Raw genomic sequence first — 18,122 nt, 5'->3', positions numbered from 1 at the left:
CTCTCTGTTTAAGAAGAGACATAATTTTAATCTTAACAATTCTAATTTTATTTTAAAAAGGCTCTAATTACATACCTAACGATCTATAGCTATTAAAGTGTGCCATTTCTTGATGTATTTCCCCATTGCATAGCAAAAAGATTTTATATGATTCTACTATAAAAATATAAGGCCAAGTTTAAGAGCAGATTGGGAAATCACTACTTAACTTATAAAACTGATGATAAACTATGACTGCAGTGGTCATGGCTACTATACAAGATTACCCTATCCTATGTAAAGGCATGATATCCTTCCTGACATTATACCAACCATGATCTAACCTCCTCAACCCTAAGGCATTACTCTCTAATTATCTTATTTTTATACAAAGATAAAAATAATAATGATTACTGTGATACATTCTAGTTGCATTTTTTTTTTTCTCTCAGAGTTGCGTTTGGGAACTGCAATGGGTTGGCTGTAGTAGATTTTATACAGAAGACAGTACTGTTAAGCATGGGGACCATTGACCTATATAAATCAAGTGACCTATACCAACGTCAACCACGGTCTCCTCGAAAAAACAAGCAGTTCATTGCAGGTAGGAGATAAAACAAAATGGTTATGAACTTGATTAGTTCATCTGTTTTTTTACCTTTAGATTTCTTATCTTTTTTCCTATGATACTATTCAAATGCATGGCAACATAAATTCAACACAATTTATATGTAAGTAAATTTGGGCAGAAATATAGTGAGAATATTTGAAAGGGTAAAGGAAGTGTTTAAACTTCAATTTGTTGTCAAAGTTAGGAAGCATCTCAAGTTTCTTAGGTTGAATTCTTAAGAAATAAGAGAAAATAAGCTATTAAATATAAAAATGTTATGAAAATCGGGTTCTGTAGTTGAAAATTTTGTTTGCAATGCTTGTATTTAACAGGATAATTTTCTCTGAATATAACTGGACTCTTTAAAAATATAATTTTAAGTATTTCACTATTTTTAAATTTTTAAACTCTATATTTTAGCTGTCACCTTTCCTTGTAGGATGGTGATTTTCTTGGAGGCATTTTCACAAATGCAGTAAACATTATTAATTAACATTTTAAAATGCTATGAAAGGTAACAGTTTGCTTGACAGGATCAATAAATTTGTTTAACTATAAAAGAAAAACAAGGTTAATTAAGATATAAACAGAAATATTTTCTATATAATGTCAAATTTTGATATGCTAAATTATCCAAAGTTAACTGAAATTTCATTATTTATACAAATAGTTGACTTTGTAAACAGACAAAATTTTGTATATTTTCTGTCCACTGACATACTATAGTTAATAAAAAATTAGTTGAGCCCAAAGATTTGCAGATGGAAATACTTCTAGAGTATTGTGTTTCATTCTATTAGATTTTTTTAATCAGTTGATTTTAAAAACTCAGTTGATTATTAAAGCCTTTATTAAATATACTAATGTAAAAAATGTTTTAAACTAGAAACATAACATGATAGTAGCTGTTATTTTCTAAATATCAAATGTGCCAAACTTAATATTGGAATGTTATAATACAATTCCTTTTTGACTAATGAAAAATTAACTTGACATACTGAAATTCTCCCTTTTTGTTAATTTTTTTTTTTTTAAATAAACATCAACTCTTTTCACATTGCTAAATTTAGACCCTTTTCAGGAGCACAAAATTTCTCCTTCAGAAATTGGAGTCTCTGTTTTTTATTAGGGATCTCAGCTTTTAGCAATATTTTGGGAATACTAGAAAGTTCAAATTCTATAGGTTCTGCCTCTACTATTTCTGACTTTTGAAAAGAAGGCAGAATAAGAGAAATTGCGCATGCATATACCATCCATTGACTGGGAAAGAGAACATTTGATTTTTTTAAAGTTTATGGACTCTAGGATAGGAAGATATTAGGGGATAGGAGGCAACATTTGTATGTTGAAAGCAAAAACTGAATTAAAAAAGCTGTGGATCCTATGACAGCATCCAAGTTACTTACTGGATATACACAATGGGATGACAAGGTATATATTGTGACAAGCATCATAAAATTATTACTTAATTTAAACTTATTAAGACTTAATTATGATTAGAGCTTAGAATTTTGATGACTTTAAAATCAGGAAAAAAAGATAAAATCATAAACTTTGTTCATATTTAGTGTATAAAATCACTACAATGAGTACTCACTTTATGTTATAAAAATAAAATATGACATCTATTTTTACAGGATATTTGATTAAATAAAATTATTACAACACTCTCATCATTCATCTGTCACCTCTTTCTAACTGATTTATTTTTTAATATCTCTTTTCTAATTTGATTATCTAAACTTGCTGCAATTTCTTCATCTTGGCTGTTCTAGATTCTGGTATGATATCACTTCCTTTCACTTTAGACTATTTTTCTCTCTTTCCTCTGCCTGCTGCTGATGCTGATGTTCTGGCATGTTCCAAAGACAACTTTTGCATGCGTGGCCTGTCTAACCTTTATCCTGATTTAACGAAACGGATCCGTACTTCTTATCAGAGTAAGTTCTATAAAGGTTAGGCAAACAGCTTTTTAAGTCTTAATGCCTGGTTAAACCCATACATCTGTGCTTAGTAATGTGTTTTTAAAAACACATTCAGCATGCATGCAAATTTTTGTTTTGTTATGGAAGTGCAACCTGATAATTTTAACAAGTATGTAAATACTTCAAATAGCTAATGTCATATATCCATTTATTCACACCCTTTACTCCAGTGTTTATTTCAAACCATGCAGACCACATTCTCTTAGTTCAAGAGTCCCTGTCTTTTGTTTTGAGGAGGAAGAGCCATGGTGTCCTTATAAGCAGTAAGCTTGACATTCCAGTATCAATAACAATTGATTGCTTTCTTGTTTTGGAAAACTTGTGCCTCTGGCCATTTTATAAAAGTGTTCTAACAAGGGCCACAATGTTTTCTTCTTCTAAGGAATTAGATTTCTTAGAATTAGCTAAGTATTCCAAATTTTGATGCTTTTTATTAAAATAGAATACACAAACACACATTTCTATAGTGACTTTAGGTACTAAACACTATAAAGTTGGGGAATTAAAGTCACAAACTAAAAAGTCAATAGTATTAACATTTTTCATGGTAGAAAATGCAAATTTGAAGATGATGAAGTAAGTAATTCTATAAACTAGTGCGGAAAGAATGGAGAATGAAGGTGTGACTGTAGGTGCAGATAATACTAATGATATTAGGGGCAAACATTCATTGATGAGAAGAGATTTACAATATACTGATCAATGTTATGTTTTAAAAAAGCAGGTTGCTTAATAATATATACGATGGCTTCATATTTGTACAAATATATATATGTGTACACACATACACACACATATACATATTATTTGTATCTTGAATTTCTTCAGACTTCAACTCACCAGTTTGTAGATGATTAATGGGATCACATCACTTATAATAAACTAAAACATTATCTTCCTGTAGCTAAAGATAAACCCTGTAAAATCCTTAACATATTTCTGGGAATGCCCATAGGGTGCCTTATATTTCATCATCAGTATCCTCTCATTTTCTAGTCTAGCAGAAAACCCTCTTTTGGGATGCTTTTCACTGTCTTTGCTCCTTTGGATTTGTGATAGAACACTGATATCTACGTTGACTTCTGCTTCTTCTAAAACAGAACCTGTTAGGTATTATAATATTTTTTGACACCTGAAAATTACATGAAATTTCAGTTTCCATAAATAAAACTTTATTGGAGCACAGCCACACTGATATTTTACGTACTACCTATGGCTATATCCACACTACAATGGCAGAGTTGAACAGAAATCATATGACCCATGATACTCAAAATTCTTACTAATTTCTCTTTACATAAAAAATTAGTTGACTTCTACCCTAATTCTGTTCTTTCAAACCCATTTCCCGCCATATAAAAAGTTTCAGCCAAAACTTTTCCTGTACAGATTCTCCAAGTGGTTTAACATGCATACTAGAGCTTCTGAATCCCACTTTAGCCTTCTCAAGGTTAGATGCTCCCAACATTGTGTGTGTGTGTGTGTGTGTGTGTGTGTGTGTTTGAGATAGAGAGAGAATCCATCTATACAAATAGAAAAAGTTTCCGAATATGAGATTGTGGATTTTACAAAGTTCTTCTTTTATATTTTATGTATTTTCTGATATTTCTGTAATAAACATGTAATGCTTTTATAGTAAGAAGAGAAATTGTATACTGAGGACAAGAAGCAGGAGTAGGCTTTTAATCAGAATTTTACAGTATCAACCATGATATAAAGGTTAAAGAAATTCTGAGACAGGCTCACTTACTTCTAACCCTTCAATAATTCTTATACTGCCTTCGGATTTAAAAAGCTAAGTTTTTGAACATTCGGGGTACTCTAAAATATAATTCCTACCTACATTTTCAAATGAATTTCCTATTACTCTTCCATAAAAACACTCCCCTTAAGCCAATATCTGGATCTTGCTACTCTTATAATTTATTCATATCATCATTTCCTCTCTGGAAATGCCCTGCTCAAATTTTACTTCCTATTGTAAACATTTCCTGCTGCCATCAGAGCCCTGCTGTGCCAGTTCCTTTATTTAAATTCCTATAATGTATAAGCTTGTATGTGGACGTATGTGAACCAGTTAGAGCTTAGCATAAATTCATTTGTATGTTTAGTTATTTTTATGCATATGCTCTACCTTTCCAAATGCATGGCAAGAACCTGAAGAGTAGATTTCAAATTCTTTATACCCTCTACACCTGGCACAAATATGTGCTCAGTAACTAAATTATGGTTAGGACAGAGCACTTAGCTGGCTCTTTTTGCTCATATGAATAGCCAGAGGATTTTTCAGATTTGACAAGTGAGAGCAGAAATAGCTTCTGTAGTTACTGGGTTCACTGGAATTCTGCAAAACAGATCATAATTTCTTCTAAGCAAAGATCTGAAATGTTAAGACAGAAGTAAAATCAAGTTCTTAGATGACCATTAAAAGATCCTCTTTGTCTCTACCAGTGAGCTCCCTAGGAGTTCAGACAAGCCATGAGATTTGATTTAAGTCTTGATTTCTTTTAAGTCTTCTCTTGATAATCAGGATCCTATATTTTGATAAGGGACTGATTAATGACTTAATGGTATATCTTAGAATATGTCTTAAAAATTAATTTTATGAAAATTTTCTTTTATTTAATCATATAACCTGATTACATCTTTATAGTTCCTTTTTATTATAATAGAGACTATTTGGCCAGTTTCATGAATTGTTTCCTAATTTTCAGGAAAGCATATCTGCATTGTCCCTATTTGGGGAAACTTAACCCACTTCCTTTGAGTGTCTATTCTATTCTAGGGTTGTGCTCAGCAATTTGACTCAGTGTTTTGTTACTTAATGGTCATTGTAACCCTTTAAGGCATAGATATATCTGTAGATTCCTCTACAGATTACAAAAATGAAGTCAAAAGATATTAATTTCCCAAAGTTAACAATTAGTGGAAACTAACTTACACCTATCTGGTGCAAAACAGACTTCATATGCTTTCCTTTGTATTATTCAATGTCTCTAAGTATCTGAAAGTTTCAGGTGATTGGAAATTAATTGCATTATACTATAATCAGGACCCACTTTTTTCTGATTTTTATCCACAATCAATAAAATAATATATTCAAAAATGAAATAATTCAAATTTATTTCTCAAAATTGAGGAGACTGGACAAGGTGATCTCTGAAATCTGGCTTTTATATTTTGTTATATCAGTTTTGCTCTCAAAGTGATCCACATTCTATTTTGAATTTTATACTTTTCATTTCTGGAGAAACACCTCAATTTCAGTCTTGTCCTGGGCTCTTTCACTGATCATTTTGTATTGTAGTTTAGGTTCCAAGTAACTCTCCCCACCAAAACCTTATTCCATCTGCAAATCTTTCACATCATAGAATAATAAAAATCTATGGCTCAAAGGAAGCCTCTGTATTTGACAGACTATGATTGTGAAGCCAGTGAAATGATTTGGAAAGAGCAACAGGCATAGGGTCAGAAGGTTTATACCAAGTTCTACTTTTTCTAATAAACTTCTCATTACATCTGAAATCTCTGGCAAGTCACTTAACTTCTCTGAGTTTCTTTTTTCTCCTATATAAAGTAAAAATTCATAGTCCCTACCTCCCTTAGAGACTTATGGAATTTTTCTTGGTTAATTTTTTAAAAAACATTTCTATAAATAACAAGACATTATTATTATTATAAAAGACAAAACGAAGCCACAAAGAGATTACATAACTTTTCTAGAATCACAACCAGTCTATGGTAAGACTCATACCAGTCAACTGCCTCATAGTCTAGTGTTTTTCCTACTTGTGAAAATGACAAAAATTTTGCTAGTTAGAGAATAGTAGTATCCTGTTTGAACAAAAAGGAATTTTTTAAAGTGGGCTTATTGTAGAATATTGCCAGACAAACTTGTTTGCACATCAATTCCTAGTTATGTAATAGGAGACGCTTTAGAAAATCTCAAATCTTTCTATAGATATTTTCCTGCTTTCACTGCATGGTTTTTTTTCAGAGTGTAGGAAATGGTAATAGATGCTGGAAACACAAATAGAAGCATAAATGAAAATTTAAAGAAAAGGGGCACCTGGGTGGCTCAGTGGGTTAAAGCCTCTGCCTTCGGCTCAGGTCATGATCCCAGGGTCCTGGGATGGAGCCCCACATCGGGCTCTCTGCTCAACAGGAAGCCTGCTTCCCCCTCCCTCCCTCTCTGCCTGCCTCTCTGCCTACTTGTGATCTCTGTCTGTCAAATAAGTAAATAAAATCTTTAAAAAAAAAAAAGCAAAAATTTTAAAGAAAAGAATAAAGAACTAGCAAAAAGAGGCAAATAAATATTAGAAAAAAAAGAATTGGAAAACATCAAAAATGGAGGAGTAAAATGAAGAATAAGAAAAGAAGGAATGCCCCAAGGAACAAAAATGAACAAAAATTATGGTAAATAATGAATGGGAAAAGTTCATTCATTCAAAAAAATATTAAGCATCTTCTGTGTCATACATTTTTCTAGGCACTAGATATATAGTGATGAGTGAAATAATTATGTTCTCTTTCCTCAATTTATACTAGAAAACATATAAAGAATCCATAGATGTATTGTTACAGTTGAAAAAAAAGATATCAAGGCTGTCAGGGAGAAAAATGAGATAAGGGGGAAAAGGTGAACCTATTTTTGAGAGTGTTATGACAGAAGGGCCTATCTGAGAGGAAAGATTTTTTAAGAAGAAAATAGACAATGTTTTAGACTTACTCTTCAGAGAGAAGAAAACAAAAACAGGTCCACTTAATATCTAGTCTGAAATAAATAAACAAAACAGACATAATAAATGAAACTATGTTTTTTTAAGACACAGAACATCAAGCAATGAAATACAGTAATCTCTGACAAATGGGAACCCTAAAACCACATGCTTACTGCCCCCAAGAATTTCTAGACTGCAGCAAAGGAGGAGGGGAAACCTAGGAGGAAATCTGTTGACTACTGGAGTTGAAGAGATGGAGATGAGAAACCAGGGAAATGAAAGCAGCTAGAGTTTACAAAGAGGAATCCAGAAATCTACAGAGTTTCCTCCCCAACAAAGTACTGATCAGCACATAATTATAATGAACTAACCAGGGAAAGAGCCATCTGAAGGATTAAAGGAAACAGTGCCCAGCACCCTAAGGAAATAGTGCCTATTCCTTATAGCCAGACTAGGAAAAACTTCTAATTCACATCCACTTCTGGCTAACATTGTACTGGAAATTCTAGCCAGTGTACCCAGACAAGGAAAAAAAGTTATCTAGATTGGAAAAAAACTTAAATCATCTTTTTTCATAGATGACATTATCATCTATAAAGAAAATTTAAAGAAATCTACAGAAAACTTCTAAAATTAATAAATGAGTTTAACAAAGTGCAGGATATATGGTCAATGTACAAGAATCATTTTATTTCTACATACCCACAACAACCTGAAATTGAAATTTGAAAATATCATTTATAATGGCATCTAATATATGAAACACTTAGCTATAGTAAGACAACAGATATGAAAACCAGAGAACATTGCTGAGAGAAGTTAAAGAATACCCCCCCAAAATGAAGAATTACACCATGTTAATGTTTCATAAGATTCAATATTAAGATGTCACTTCTCTCCAAATTGATTTGTAATTCAATATAATTCCAATAAAAATCGAGGAGACTTTTTTTTTTTGAAGATTTTATTCATTTATTTGATAGAAGGAGAAAGAGCACAAGCAGGGGGAGCTGCTGGCAGAGGAAGAAGCAGCCTCTCTGCCAAGCAAGGAGCTCAATGCAGGACTCAATCCCAAGACCCTGGGATCGTGACCTTTGCCAACGGCCGACATCCAACCACCTGAGCCACCCAGGTGCCAAGGAGGCTTTTAATAGAAATTGACAAACTGATTCTGAAGTCCATACAAAAAGGCAAAAGATTTGGAGCCAAAACATCTTCTGAAAAGGAACAATGTTGGAAGACCAATACTACCTGGTTTCAAGACTTAAAAAATAAAATAAAATTGGCGTTAATGAATAGTTTAATGTTGGTCCAAACACAAATAGATCAAAACTTAATAGAAACTTAATAGAAACTTAATAGAAACTTCAGAAATACACCCACACATATATGAACAGCTGATTTTTGACAGAGGTGCAAAGGCAAGTAAGTAGAGAAATGAGAATCTTTCCTACAGGTGGTATTTAAACAATTGGATATCCTTGTGTAAAAAATCAATTTTGAATAATACTTTGTGGTAAATTTTTTAATTAACTTATAAATAGATCATGAGCCTTAATATAAAATCTAAAATTATAAAATAAAATTAAAAAATAAAAATAAAATCTAAAATTATAAATTTATAAAAAAGGAGATTTTTGTGACAGTGGTTTACACAAAAGGTTTTTAAATAACATACCAATAACATACTTCATAATGTAATGATGGTCTTTTGTTATAATTCAATCAACAAATTACAGAAGTAAACACTAAAAAATAAGCATATGAAAAGATACTCAACATTCATCATTAGGAAAATCAAATTAAAACTACAATGAGATATCATTATACATCTGTTAGAAGGGCTAAAATTTAAAAAGATTGATCATACCAAGTATTGGCAAAAAGTGGAAGAAACAGAGCTCTCCCATTCTACCTTAGTTGTCAGGTTCTTAAAAATTTAAACATACATTTATAATATGAAGTCATCATTTTATATTTATTTACCCCAGGAAAGCTTATGTCAATACAAAGGCATTCATAGCAACCAAACACTGAAATATTTGTAGTAGTCAAAAATAACTAAAATCTCCACATTAGGTAAATAGATAAACAAATTTTTATATCCATTCAGCTGTTTACTAAGCAATGAAAAGGAATGTATTATTTCCTTTTTTTTAAATGTTTCAAGTTTTTATTTAAATTTTAGTTAGCAGAGGTGCCTAGGTGGCTCAGTGGGTTAAGCCTCTGCCTTCGGCTCAAGTCATGGTCTCGGGGTCCTGGGATCGAGCCCCGCATCCAGCTCTCTGCTCAGCAGAGAGCCTGCCTCCTCTCTGTCTCTGCCTGCCTCTCTGCCTACATGTGATCTCTGTCTGTCAAATAAATAAATGAAATCTTAAAAGAAATTTTAATTAGCGTATAGTGTACGATTAGTTTCAGGAGTAGAATTTGAGATCAATGATATAACACCCACTGCTCATCACAAGTGCCCTCCTTAATGCCCATCACCCAATTACCCCATTCTCCCCCTTCCACATCTCCCCAGCAACCCTCAGTTTGTTCTTTATAGTCTCTTATGGTATGCCTTCTTTTTCTTTTTTTTCCCCTATGAGTGTGCTATTGAGAAGTATTGCACCATGGATGAATCTCAGAATAATTACACTGAGTTAAAGAAACCAGGCAAAAAAGGGTGCATATTGTATGGTCATTAATATAAAATTTTAGGAAATGAAAACTAATGTATAGTGACAGAGAGCAGATCAGTGGTTGCCTGGGGATAGAAAGGGGCACTTACGGGAAGGGCTGGAAGGAAGGTTACAAAAAGACACAAATTCTTGGGATAAGGGATATATTTATTATCTTGATTGTGGAGATGGTTTCACAGGTGTATGTGTATGTCAAAATTTATCAAATCATATGCTTTATAAACATATAAATTAAACTTCAATAAAGCTTTCTTCAAAAAAGTATTAGCCACATAACCAGCAGGGAGCAGTATATTCCAAGCAGTGAACACCCTATAAGAAGGTTCTAAGGTGATAAAGACCTATTTTCTAGAAATAGAAGGCCAAGGAATCTAGGAGTGTAGTAGAAAGCTGTTGAGAAAAAAAAAAATGTGTTAAGATTTTGATGACTGTATGAGCGGGGACATTATTATACATGTTTCTGAGTCAATTATAAGAAATTCCATTTTATTTTAAGCAGAGGAATGATATGTTTTATATCTTAAAAATATCATCCACACTACTGCATGAAGAAATTATTGTGGGACAAAAAGAAAAAAGAAAAAAAGCTAGCATACCATTTAGGAGGCCAGTGTTATACTCCAGGCAAGAAAAGAAAGTGGCTTTAACTAGGGTTTTAGCAATGTTATTGTAGAAAAAGGATAGGTCCTGGGGCGCCTGGGTGGCTCAGTGGGTTAAGCCGCTGCCTTCGGCTCAGGTCATGATCTCAGGGTCCTGGGATCGAGTCCCGCATCGGGCTCTCTGCTCAGCAGGGAGCCTGCTTCCCTCTCTCTCTCTCTCTCTGCCTGCCTCTCCATCTACTTGTGATTTCTCTCTGTCAAATAAATAAATAAAATCTTTAAAAAAAAAAAAAATAAAAAATAAAAATAAAAAAAATAAAAAAAAAAAAAAAAGAAAAAGGATAGGTCCAAAAATCATTAGTACTTACAGAGCTACTAATTATAATTCAATGTGGAAGATCAGAGAATGGAATCAAAGATTCTTCCAAGATTTGCGTTTAAACTGATTGACACTGATTGTGTCATGATACAAAGATGAAGCTAGGGATAGGGTTGAGCATGGTAATAAGGAAGAATATTTCAGTTTTAGATATGTTAAATTATGGTATGTCTGTCATTTGTCCAAGTGAAGATGTCAAGTGGACAAGTAAACAAATCTGAATATCGGTGCTGTAATTTGAGTCTTCAGCATACAGATAGTGTCTAATGACATGGGAATAAATGAAATTACCTAGGTAGGGGAGAGAAGAGGAAGAGTGGGAGGGAAGAGGAGGATTATGGATAGAGACATCATGAATTTCAACATTTAAATTTCAAAGGAAGAGAAGCAGCTGGCACAGAGGACTCGCCAGAGAGAAGAGAAAAAATGGAGAGACTCTTGTAGAACCCAAAATAAAGGGGAGCATTTCAGGAAATGGTTAGCCATGTTAAATGCTGCAGATAAGAAAAATAAGATAAGTTTAGAAGAATGACTAGTGGGTTTTGCTCTGTGACTCTTTAAAAAGTAGTTAGGGAAAAATATTGGGATAGAAACCAAAATTATATTAGAAAGAATGGCAAGTGAGGAAACAGAACAAGTAGATAACTTTTTTAAGATGTCTTATGAAGGGGTGGAGAAAAATAGGTGAGTACCTGGACTGGAATAAAGGGTTAAGAGGAAGAAATATTTGTGCTTTCATTTTAGATAAAGAGCATATTTTAAAGTTAAGGTGAATACGGAATGATACCTAGAGAAAGAGAGATTGATGATAAGGGAGAGAAGGGATTCCTAAGGAGCAAAATCCTTAAGAAAGTGATAGGGGATGGGAAGCAGAACATATGTACAAAGATTAGTTAATAGGAGGCTTTTGTTATTGTAATAGGTACATAAAAGAAAAGGAAAGATCTATAGAATGGAGGATAAATTAAAAAACGTGTGATTGGTTAAACAAGTGGCTCTCCTATCTCTGATTTACAGATCTATATTTTAGTAAGTTTCCTTTCTTTTTGAAATCAGTTTTACAGTGTAAATTTTTTTACCTTAAAACTTTGTGCCAGAAAGCAACTACATTGAACTGTAGTAGATAAAATATAAGGTTTCTTCTTTTAAACAAAATGAACAAAGAAAAAAAAAGTAGGGGAGTTATTACTTCGTAATATGTGTGAGTTTTCTAGAATTTAGTTAGTAATAGTGTGAGTCAAACAAGTAAAACAAACTAATATAATTAAACAGTAGTGGTGCTCAACCAGGAATGATTTTTGTCCCTGACAGGAAATTTGTCAATGTGGGGAGATATTTATGGTCTTCACAATTAGGGGAGGGGTACTCTACTGGCATCTAGTAAGTAGAATGCCTGTAAACATCCTATAATATACTATTCCATAAGAAAAAAATTATCTCACAGAAATGTCAATCATACTGGAAAATATTCAGACCAGAAAATTTATTCGGTAAATCATAGTTTTGTTAGAAAATCCCCCAAAGTGTATACTAGTTATATGCATGGAGACACTTGCATACTGGGTATTAGTTCCCTAAAAAATACTGATATATTATTTAACATTCACAAGCTGTTACTTCAAATACTATCTTAATCATATTATACACTAAGATACATTAAAGGTATACAGGAGACCCTTAAACAGTATGAGGTTAGAAGTTGGTGCTTTTGCAGTCAAAACTCTGTGTTTAACTTTTGACTCCCCAGGAACTTAACTACTAATAGCCTACTATTGACCAAAAGCCTTTCCAACCATATTTTGCATGTTATATGTATTATATACTGTGTTCTTACAATAAAGTCCACTAAAGAAAATATAATTAAGCAAATGAGGAAGAGAGAATACATTTGTAGTATTATACTGTATATATTGAAAAAAATTCATGTGAAAGTGGAGCCATACAGTTTAAACCCTTGTTACACAAGGGTCAACTCTATACTCTTAGAAATTTTAAATAAAAGTTGATATAATTCACTATAACCAAAAGAGTTTTGTCCTCTGATATTCAGTGATTTCCCATAAAATTTCTGTATCTGTCCTCAACCAAGATTTATTATATATTTTCTAATGAATCACTGTATAAATCTTCCAAGTTTAGTCAATTTGTTTTACTATATGTACATATCAGACATAACTTTCTCCACTTATCTTTGGGAAATATCTTTGAGAAATCTCACTATAATCTTGGGAAAAGCACATTTGGCATGTACTCTGAGCATTTCATTGGATAACTACTAGTATCAGTAATGGATTAATCAATCTCACTAGTTTTAACTCTTTTGGTCTTCCGGGTCTTCAATCCAGGTTTCACAGTATTTCCAAGATATAAAATAAAAGTGAGGGATCCAGATAGGATGTTGAAAGACATGAAAATTCACTTCCATGGAAACAACAATGATGACCATAATAATAAAACCCTGTGATAAATATAATGACAAAATTTAAAAGCATAATTTTCTATGGATATATTAAAAAGTGGTGGATTCAAGAAAGCCTTGATTGAATGAATTCAAGAGTGAAAAGAACCACTCATAGATGAGCAGAAAGCTGTAGGTGCTTCCATACCTGGGACAAGTGACGGCACAGATGCAGAAAAGAGTGGCCCTTCTATAAATGGATAGACTGCAAAGAATAGGAAAATCTAGAGTTCTACATTTAGTAAAAATATTTTAAAATAAAGGTAAATAGGGGCTCCTGGTTGCTCATGTGTTGTCTCCCTTCAGCTCATGATCCTAGAGTCCTGGGATCAAGCCCCTCATTGGGTTTCCTGCTCAGCAGGAAGCCTGCTTCTCCGTCTCCCACTCCCTCTCCCATTCCTTCTTCTACTCCCCCTGCTTGTATTCCCTCTCTCACTGTCTCTCTCTCTCTCTCTGTCAAATAAATAAATAAATAAAGTCATTTTAAAAAAAACTAAAAAATAAAGGTAAGTAAATTTGTTGTTGGCAGACCTGTACAATAAGATATGGTAAAGGAGGTTTTTAAGCTGAAGGAAATAATACCAGACATTTAGATATATAGCAAGAATGAAAAACATTGTGAAGAATAACTATGTGGGTAAATATAAAAGATTATTTTGTCTTTTCTTAAAATCCCTGAGTTCATTTAATTTTTGAATTAAAAACTATATTATGTAGTTTACAACATGTAGAAGAAAAATATATGACAACAGTAACAAAGGATGGGAAATACGTAATGTTATAAGTTTCTTTCATTATAAGAGAAATGGTACAATAATTAAAAGTAGATTGTGAGAATTATAGATGCATATTATAATCCCTAGAACTAATAGAAAAAATAAATAAAACAGAGGTATAGTTAAGTAGCCAAAGAGAAGATAAAATAGAATATTAAAATATATTTGTTTTTCTCAAAGGATGAAAAAGAGAAATAGTGGAAAAAATAACAGAAGGGCAAACTGAAAAAAAATGATAGATGTAAACCTAACTATATCAATGATTATATTATGCTAAATGTAAATGGAGCAAACACCAAGGTAAATGGAGCAAAGCCCCCCACTAAAAGGCAGAGCTTGTGAAATAATATATATATATATAAAAAGACCCAACTATATGTTGTTTATAAGAGCTGCATGTTTTGAAAGTAAAAGGATGGAAAAATAATTTTATCAAAACCCTAACCTCAAGAAAGCTGATGTAACTATAAGAAAAAGTAGACTTCAAGACAAGGAGATAAAAGAATCACTTTATCAGAAAGGTATAAAAATCCTATGCAACTATAGACCTAATAAGAGATATTCAAAATATAGAAAGCAAAAAAGGAAATGAAGGAAAGAAACAGACAAACCTACAATCATAGCTGGGGATTCATCATTTCTCCTCAGTAATTGATTAAATAAATAGAAATTGTTGTGTATAAAACTGTTAACTCTCTTCACCAAGTTGACCTAACTGAAGTCAATAGATGCCTACACCAATCAAAGGAAAATATGCCTTTTTTAAAAGTGGACATGGAATATTCACATGTATATAATGGATTCCAAAGGACTGAAATCAAGCAGAATATGTTCTCTGGTCATAAAAGAAATTAAGTTAGAAATTATTAACAGAAATGTGTCTTAAAATCCCCAAATATTTGGAAACTAGGAATCTCATGATTTAAAAAACAAATCACAGGGAAACTTTAAAGATTTCTTTTTAAAGATTTCTTTTATTTTTTTGAGAGAGAGTAAGTGAGAGAGAAATAGAGGACGAGCAGGGGAGAGGGAGAAGCAGACAACCCACCAAGCAACAGGTGCCTCAGATTTAAAATAATTTTTTTAAGATTATATTTATTTATTTATTTGACAGAGAGAGATCCCAAGTAGGCAGAGAGGCTGGCAGAGAGAGAGAGGAAGGGAAGTAGGCTCCCTGCTGAGCAGAGAGCCCAATATGGGGCTCGATTCCAGGACCCTGGGATCATGACCTGAGCCAAAGGCAGAGGCTTTAACCCACTGAGCCACCCAGGCACCCCAGTTTTAAAGTATTTTTGAACTGAAAGTATAAACACAAAATACCAAAATTTGTAAGATGTTGCTTAAATAGTATTTAAGGGAAAATTTGGAACATAAGTACATATATTAGAAAAGAAATTATATCAAATCAATAATCTAAACCTTGTTGAAACACTAAAAAAGAACAGTGTAACACAAAGTAAACAGAAGGAAGGGAATAAAGACAAAAGTGAATGAAATAGAGGGCAAACAATAGAGTTGATCAACAAAAACACAAGATCTTAATCTTTAATCAATATCACAACTTCAAAGAAACTACTAAGATCTATAAAACCCTAGTAAGACTGATCAAGAAGAAAAAAGTAAATAACAAATGAAAAAGAGGGCATTACTACAAATTTTCTATAAACATTAAAAATAATAAAAGACTAGGAACAACTGTATGCCTATAAATTGACAAAATAGGTAAAATTAGAGACTTCTTGAAGAAAAAAATTATAAAAACTGACACCAAACACACTGGAAAATATAAATAGCTTCCTATCTTTATTCAAAATTAGATACCTATGCGCGCCTAGGTGGCTCACTCAGTTAAACATGTGCCTTTGGCTTGGTTCTTGATCCCAGGGGCTCCCTGCTCAACAGAGACCTGCTTCTCCCTCTGCTTTCTCTCTGTATCTCAAATAAATAAATAAATAAATAAATAAATAAATAAAATCTTTTTTTTTTTTGTTAATATAATTTTTATTTTTTATAAACATATATTTTTATCCCCAGGGGTACAGGTCTGTGAATCACCAGGTTTACACACTTCACAGCACTCACCAAAGCACATACCCTCCCCAATGTCCATAATACCACCCCCTTCTCCCAAACCCCCTCCCCCCAGCAACCCTCAGTTTGTTTTGTGAGATTAAGAGACAAACCATAAGTGACTCTTAATCTCATAAATAAAATCTTTTTTAAAAATTACCCACAACAAGAAAACTGCAGTCTTCAAATAACTTGACTGATTAATTCTATCAAACATTTAAGGAGGAAATAACACTAATCTTATGCCAACAGCTTTAGGGACTAGAAAAAAGAAAAAAAGGAAATCTTTCCAACTGCTTATCTGAATCCAGCACAATGCTAAGAACTAAAACTTGACAAACCAAAGGAAGAGTATAGGCCCATCTCACTTATGAGCATAGATGCAAAAATCATATATGAAATATTAGCAAATGGAAGACAAACATACATAAGAAACATAAAATGTCATTGCCAATGTAGATTTATCCAAGGAATATAAGTTTAATATTTGAAAACCAATAAATGCAGAACAATTAACAAAATAGAGGAGAAAATTGTATCACCTCAATACATGCAAAAAAAAAATTGTCATCAGTTGACACTTCTTTAAAATAACCACTGGAAAACAAGAAATAGAATAGTTCTACAAATGAATAAAGACCATCAATGAAAATCCTACAAATAACATGGAACATTCTCCAGAATAGATCACATCCTCGGTCCTAAATCAGGACTCAACCGGTATCAAAAGATTGGGATCATTCCCTGCATATTTTCAGACCACAATGCTCTAAAGCTAGAACTCAACAACATCATTCTTAATTGCGGAATATTGGATGTTTTCCACTAAAATTGGTAACAACGCAATGATGTCCACTCTCACTCCCTTTGTTCAACATTGTCTTTGATGACCTAGTGCAAAAGCAAGATAAAAAATAATATGTTTAAGCTTTACAAGGAAAATATTTAACTTTATTGGCCAATGATATTATCGTATATTGAGGAAACGCAAAGGCATCTACAAAAAGCTATAAAAACTGTATGTGAATTTAGCAACACTGAAGAGTACACAGTATACAAAGTCAATTATCTTTTTATATAATAAAAGGAAACAATTAAGAAGTGTATTTATTTTTAAAATACCAGGTACAGGATAGACTTCCAAATGGCATTGAGGAACACCATGGACATATTCTCCAGAGAAAACATAAAACCAGTGAAAACAATTTTCTAACAAAATAATTACTTAAAATCTCTGGAAATCGTCTTAAGAGGAGATAGAAAAGAAAGAAACATTTATTCAAAAAAATCTGACACTTGGCAAAAAGTGACTCTTTGACACTGAGCCACAACTTGCTTTGTACCTCTCCTGCTCTCAGGTTGCAAGCATTTCTCATCCCCTCCAACCGCAAGTTGAAAAAGACAAATTCCTGGTGAGTGTGGCCAAAATGTCAAAGGCTCCCTTCCCCTGTCAATGCCTCAGTCATAGGACAAAATGTCTACTCCAACCAAAATGCTGAGTCCATGACTGCTCTCACTCAGCTTGCTCATAGAATAAATGTTTCATGCCAGAGAAGTAAATCTGGGAAGGCCAGAGGTACCATACCTGCCCAGAATCCAGACTTGTGGCTCAGAGGTTTTGCCCAGAGGAAGAGGCAGTCTATAAGACAGAGAACTCTGAAGTTCTCCCCAAAGAAACTAGCTTTATTGAAACACAATTTAGGGAAGTTCAAGCCTAAGGATGCTTCAAAACCAATAACGTATTTGGTGGAAATCAAATAAGACGCTGGTAGCACTTCTTAGTTAAGAGTAATCAGCTAGACCATAGGTGAGCTGCTCACCCATGAGAACAAAGAGACAACTAATACCCCTCCTGAGATTT

The 18,122-nt window shown here is 32.9% G+C and overlaps 1 protein-coding gene across 5 annotated transcripts in view; it reads left to right on the top strand.

Annotated features, from left to right (window-relative positions):
* The window catches only part of STXBP5L (syntaxin binding protein 5L), a 459,224-nt gene that overhangs the window by 341,691 nt on the left and 99,411 nt on the right, over positions 1 to 18,122 (top strand). For 3 of the 5 annotated variants that reach the window (XM_059163940.1, XM_059163936.1, XM_059163938.1), the window contains exons 19-20: positions 432 to 583; positions 2,458 to 2,529. In XM_059163940.1, the coding sequence (XP_059019923.1) occupies positions 432 to 583; positions 2,458 to 2,529 (224 nt within the window). The remainder of the gene's footprint in view (positions 1 to 431; positions 584 to 2,457; positions 2,530 to 18,122) is intronic. The other 2 variants (XM_059163941.1, XM_059163939.1) reach the window with 1 other exon arrangement.

The sequence above is a fragment of the Mustela lutreola genome, chromosome 2, assembly GCF_030435805.1.
Source record: "Mustela lutreola isolate mMusLut2 chromosome 2, mMusLut2.pri, whole genome shotgun sequence".
Classification (NCBI taxonomy): Eukaryota; Metazoa; Chordata; class Mammalia; order Carnivora; family Mustelidae; genus Mustela; species Mustela lutreola.
Note: the sequence above shows the minus strand (reverse complement) of the source record. Positions and strands in the feature narration are given on the sequence as shown.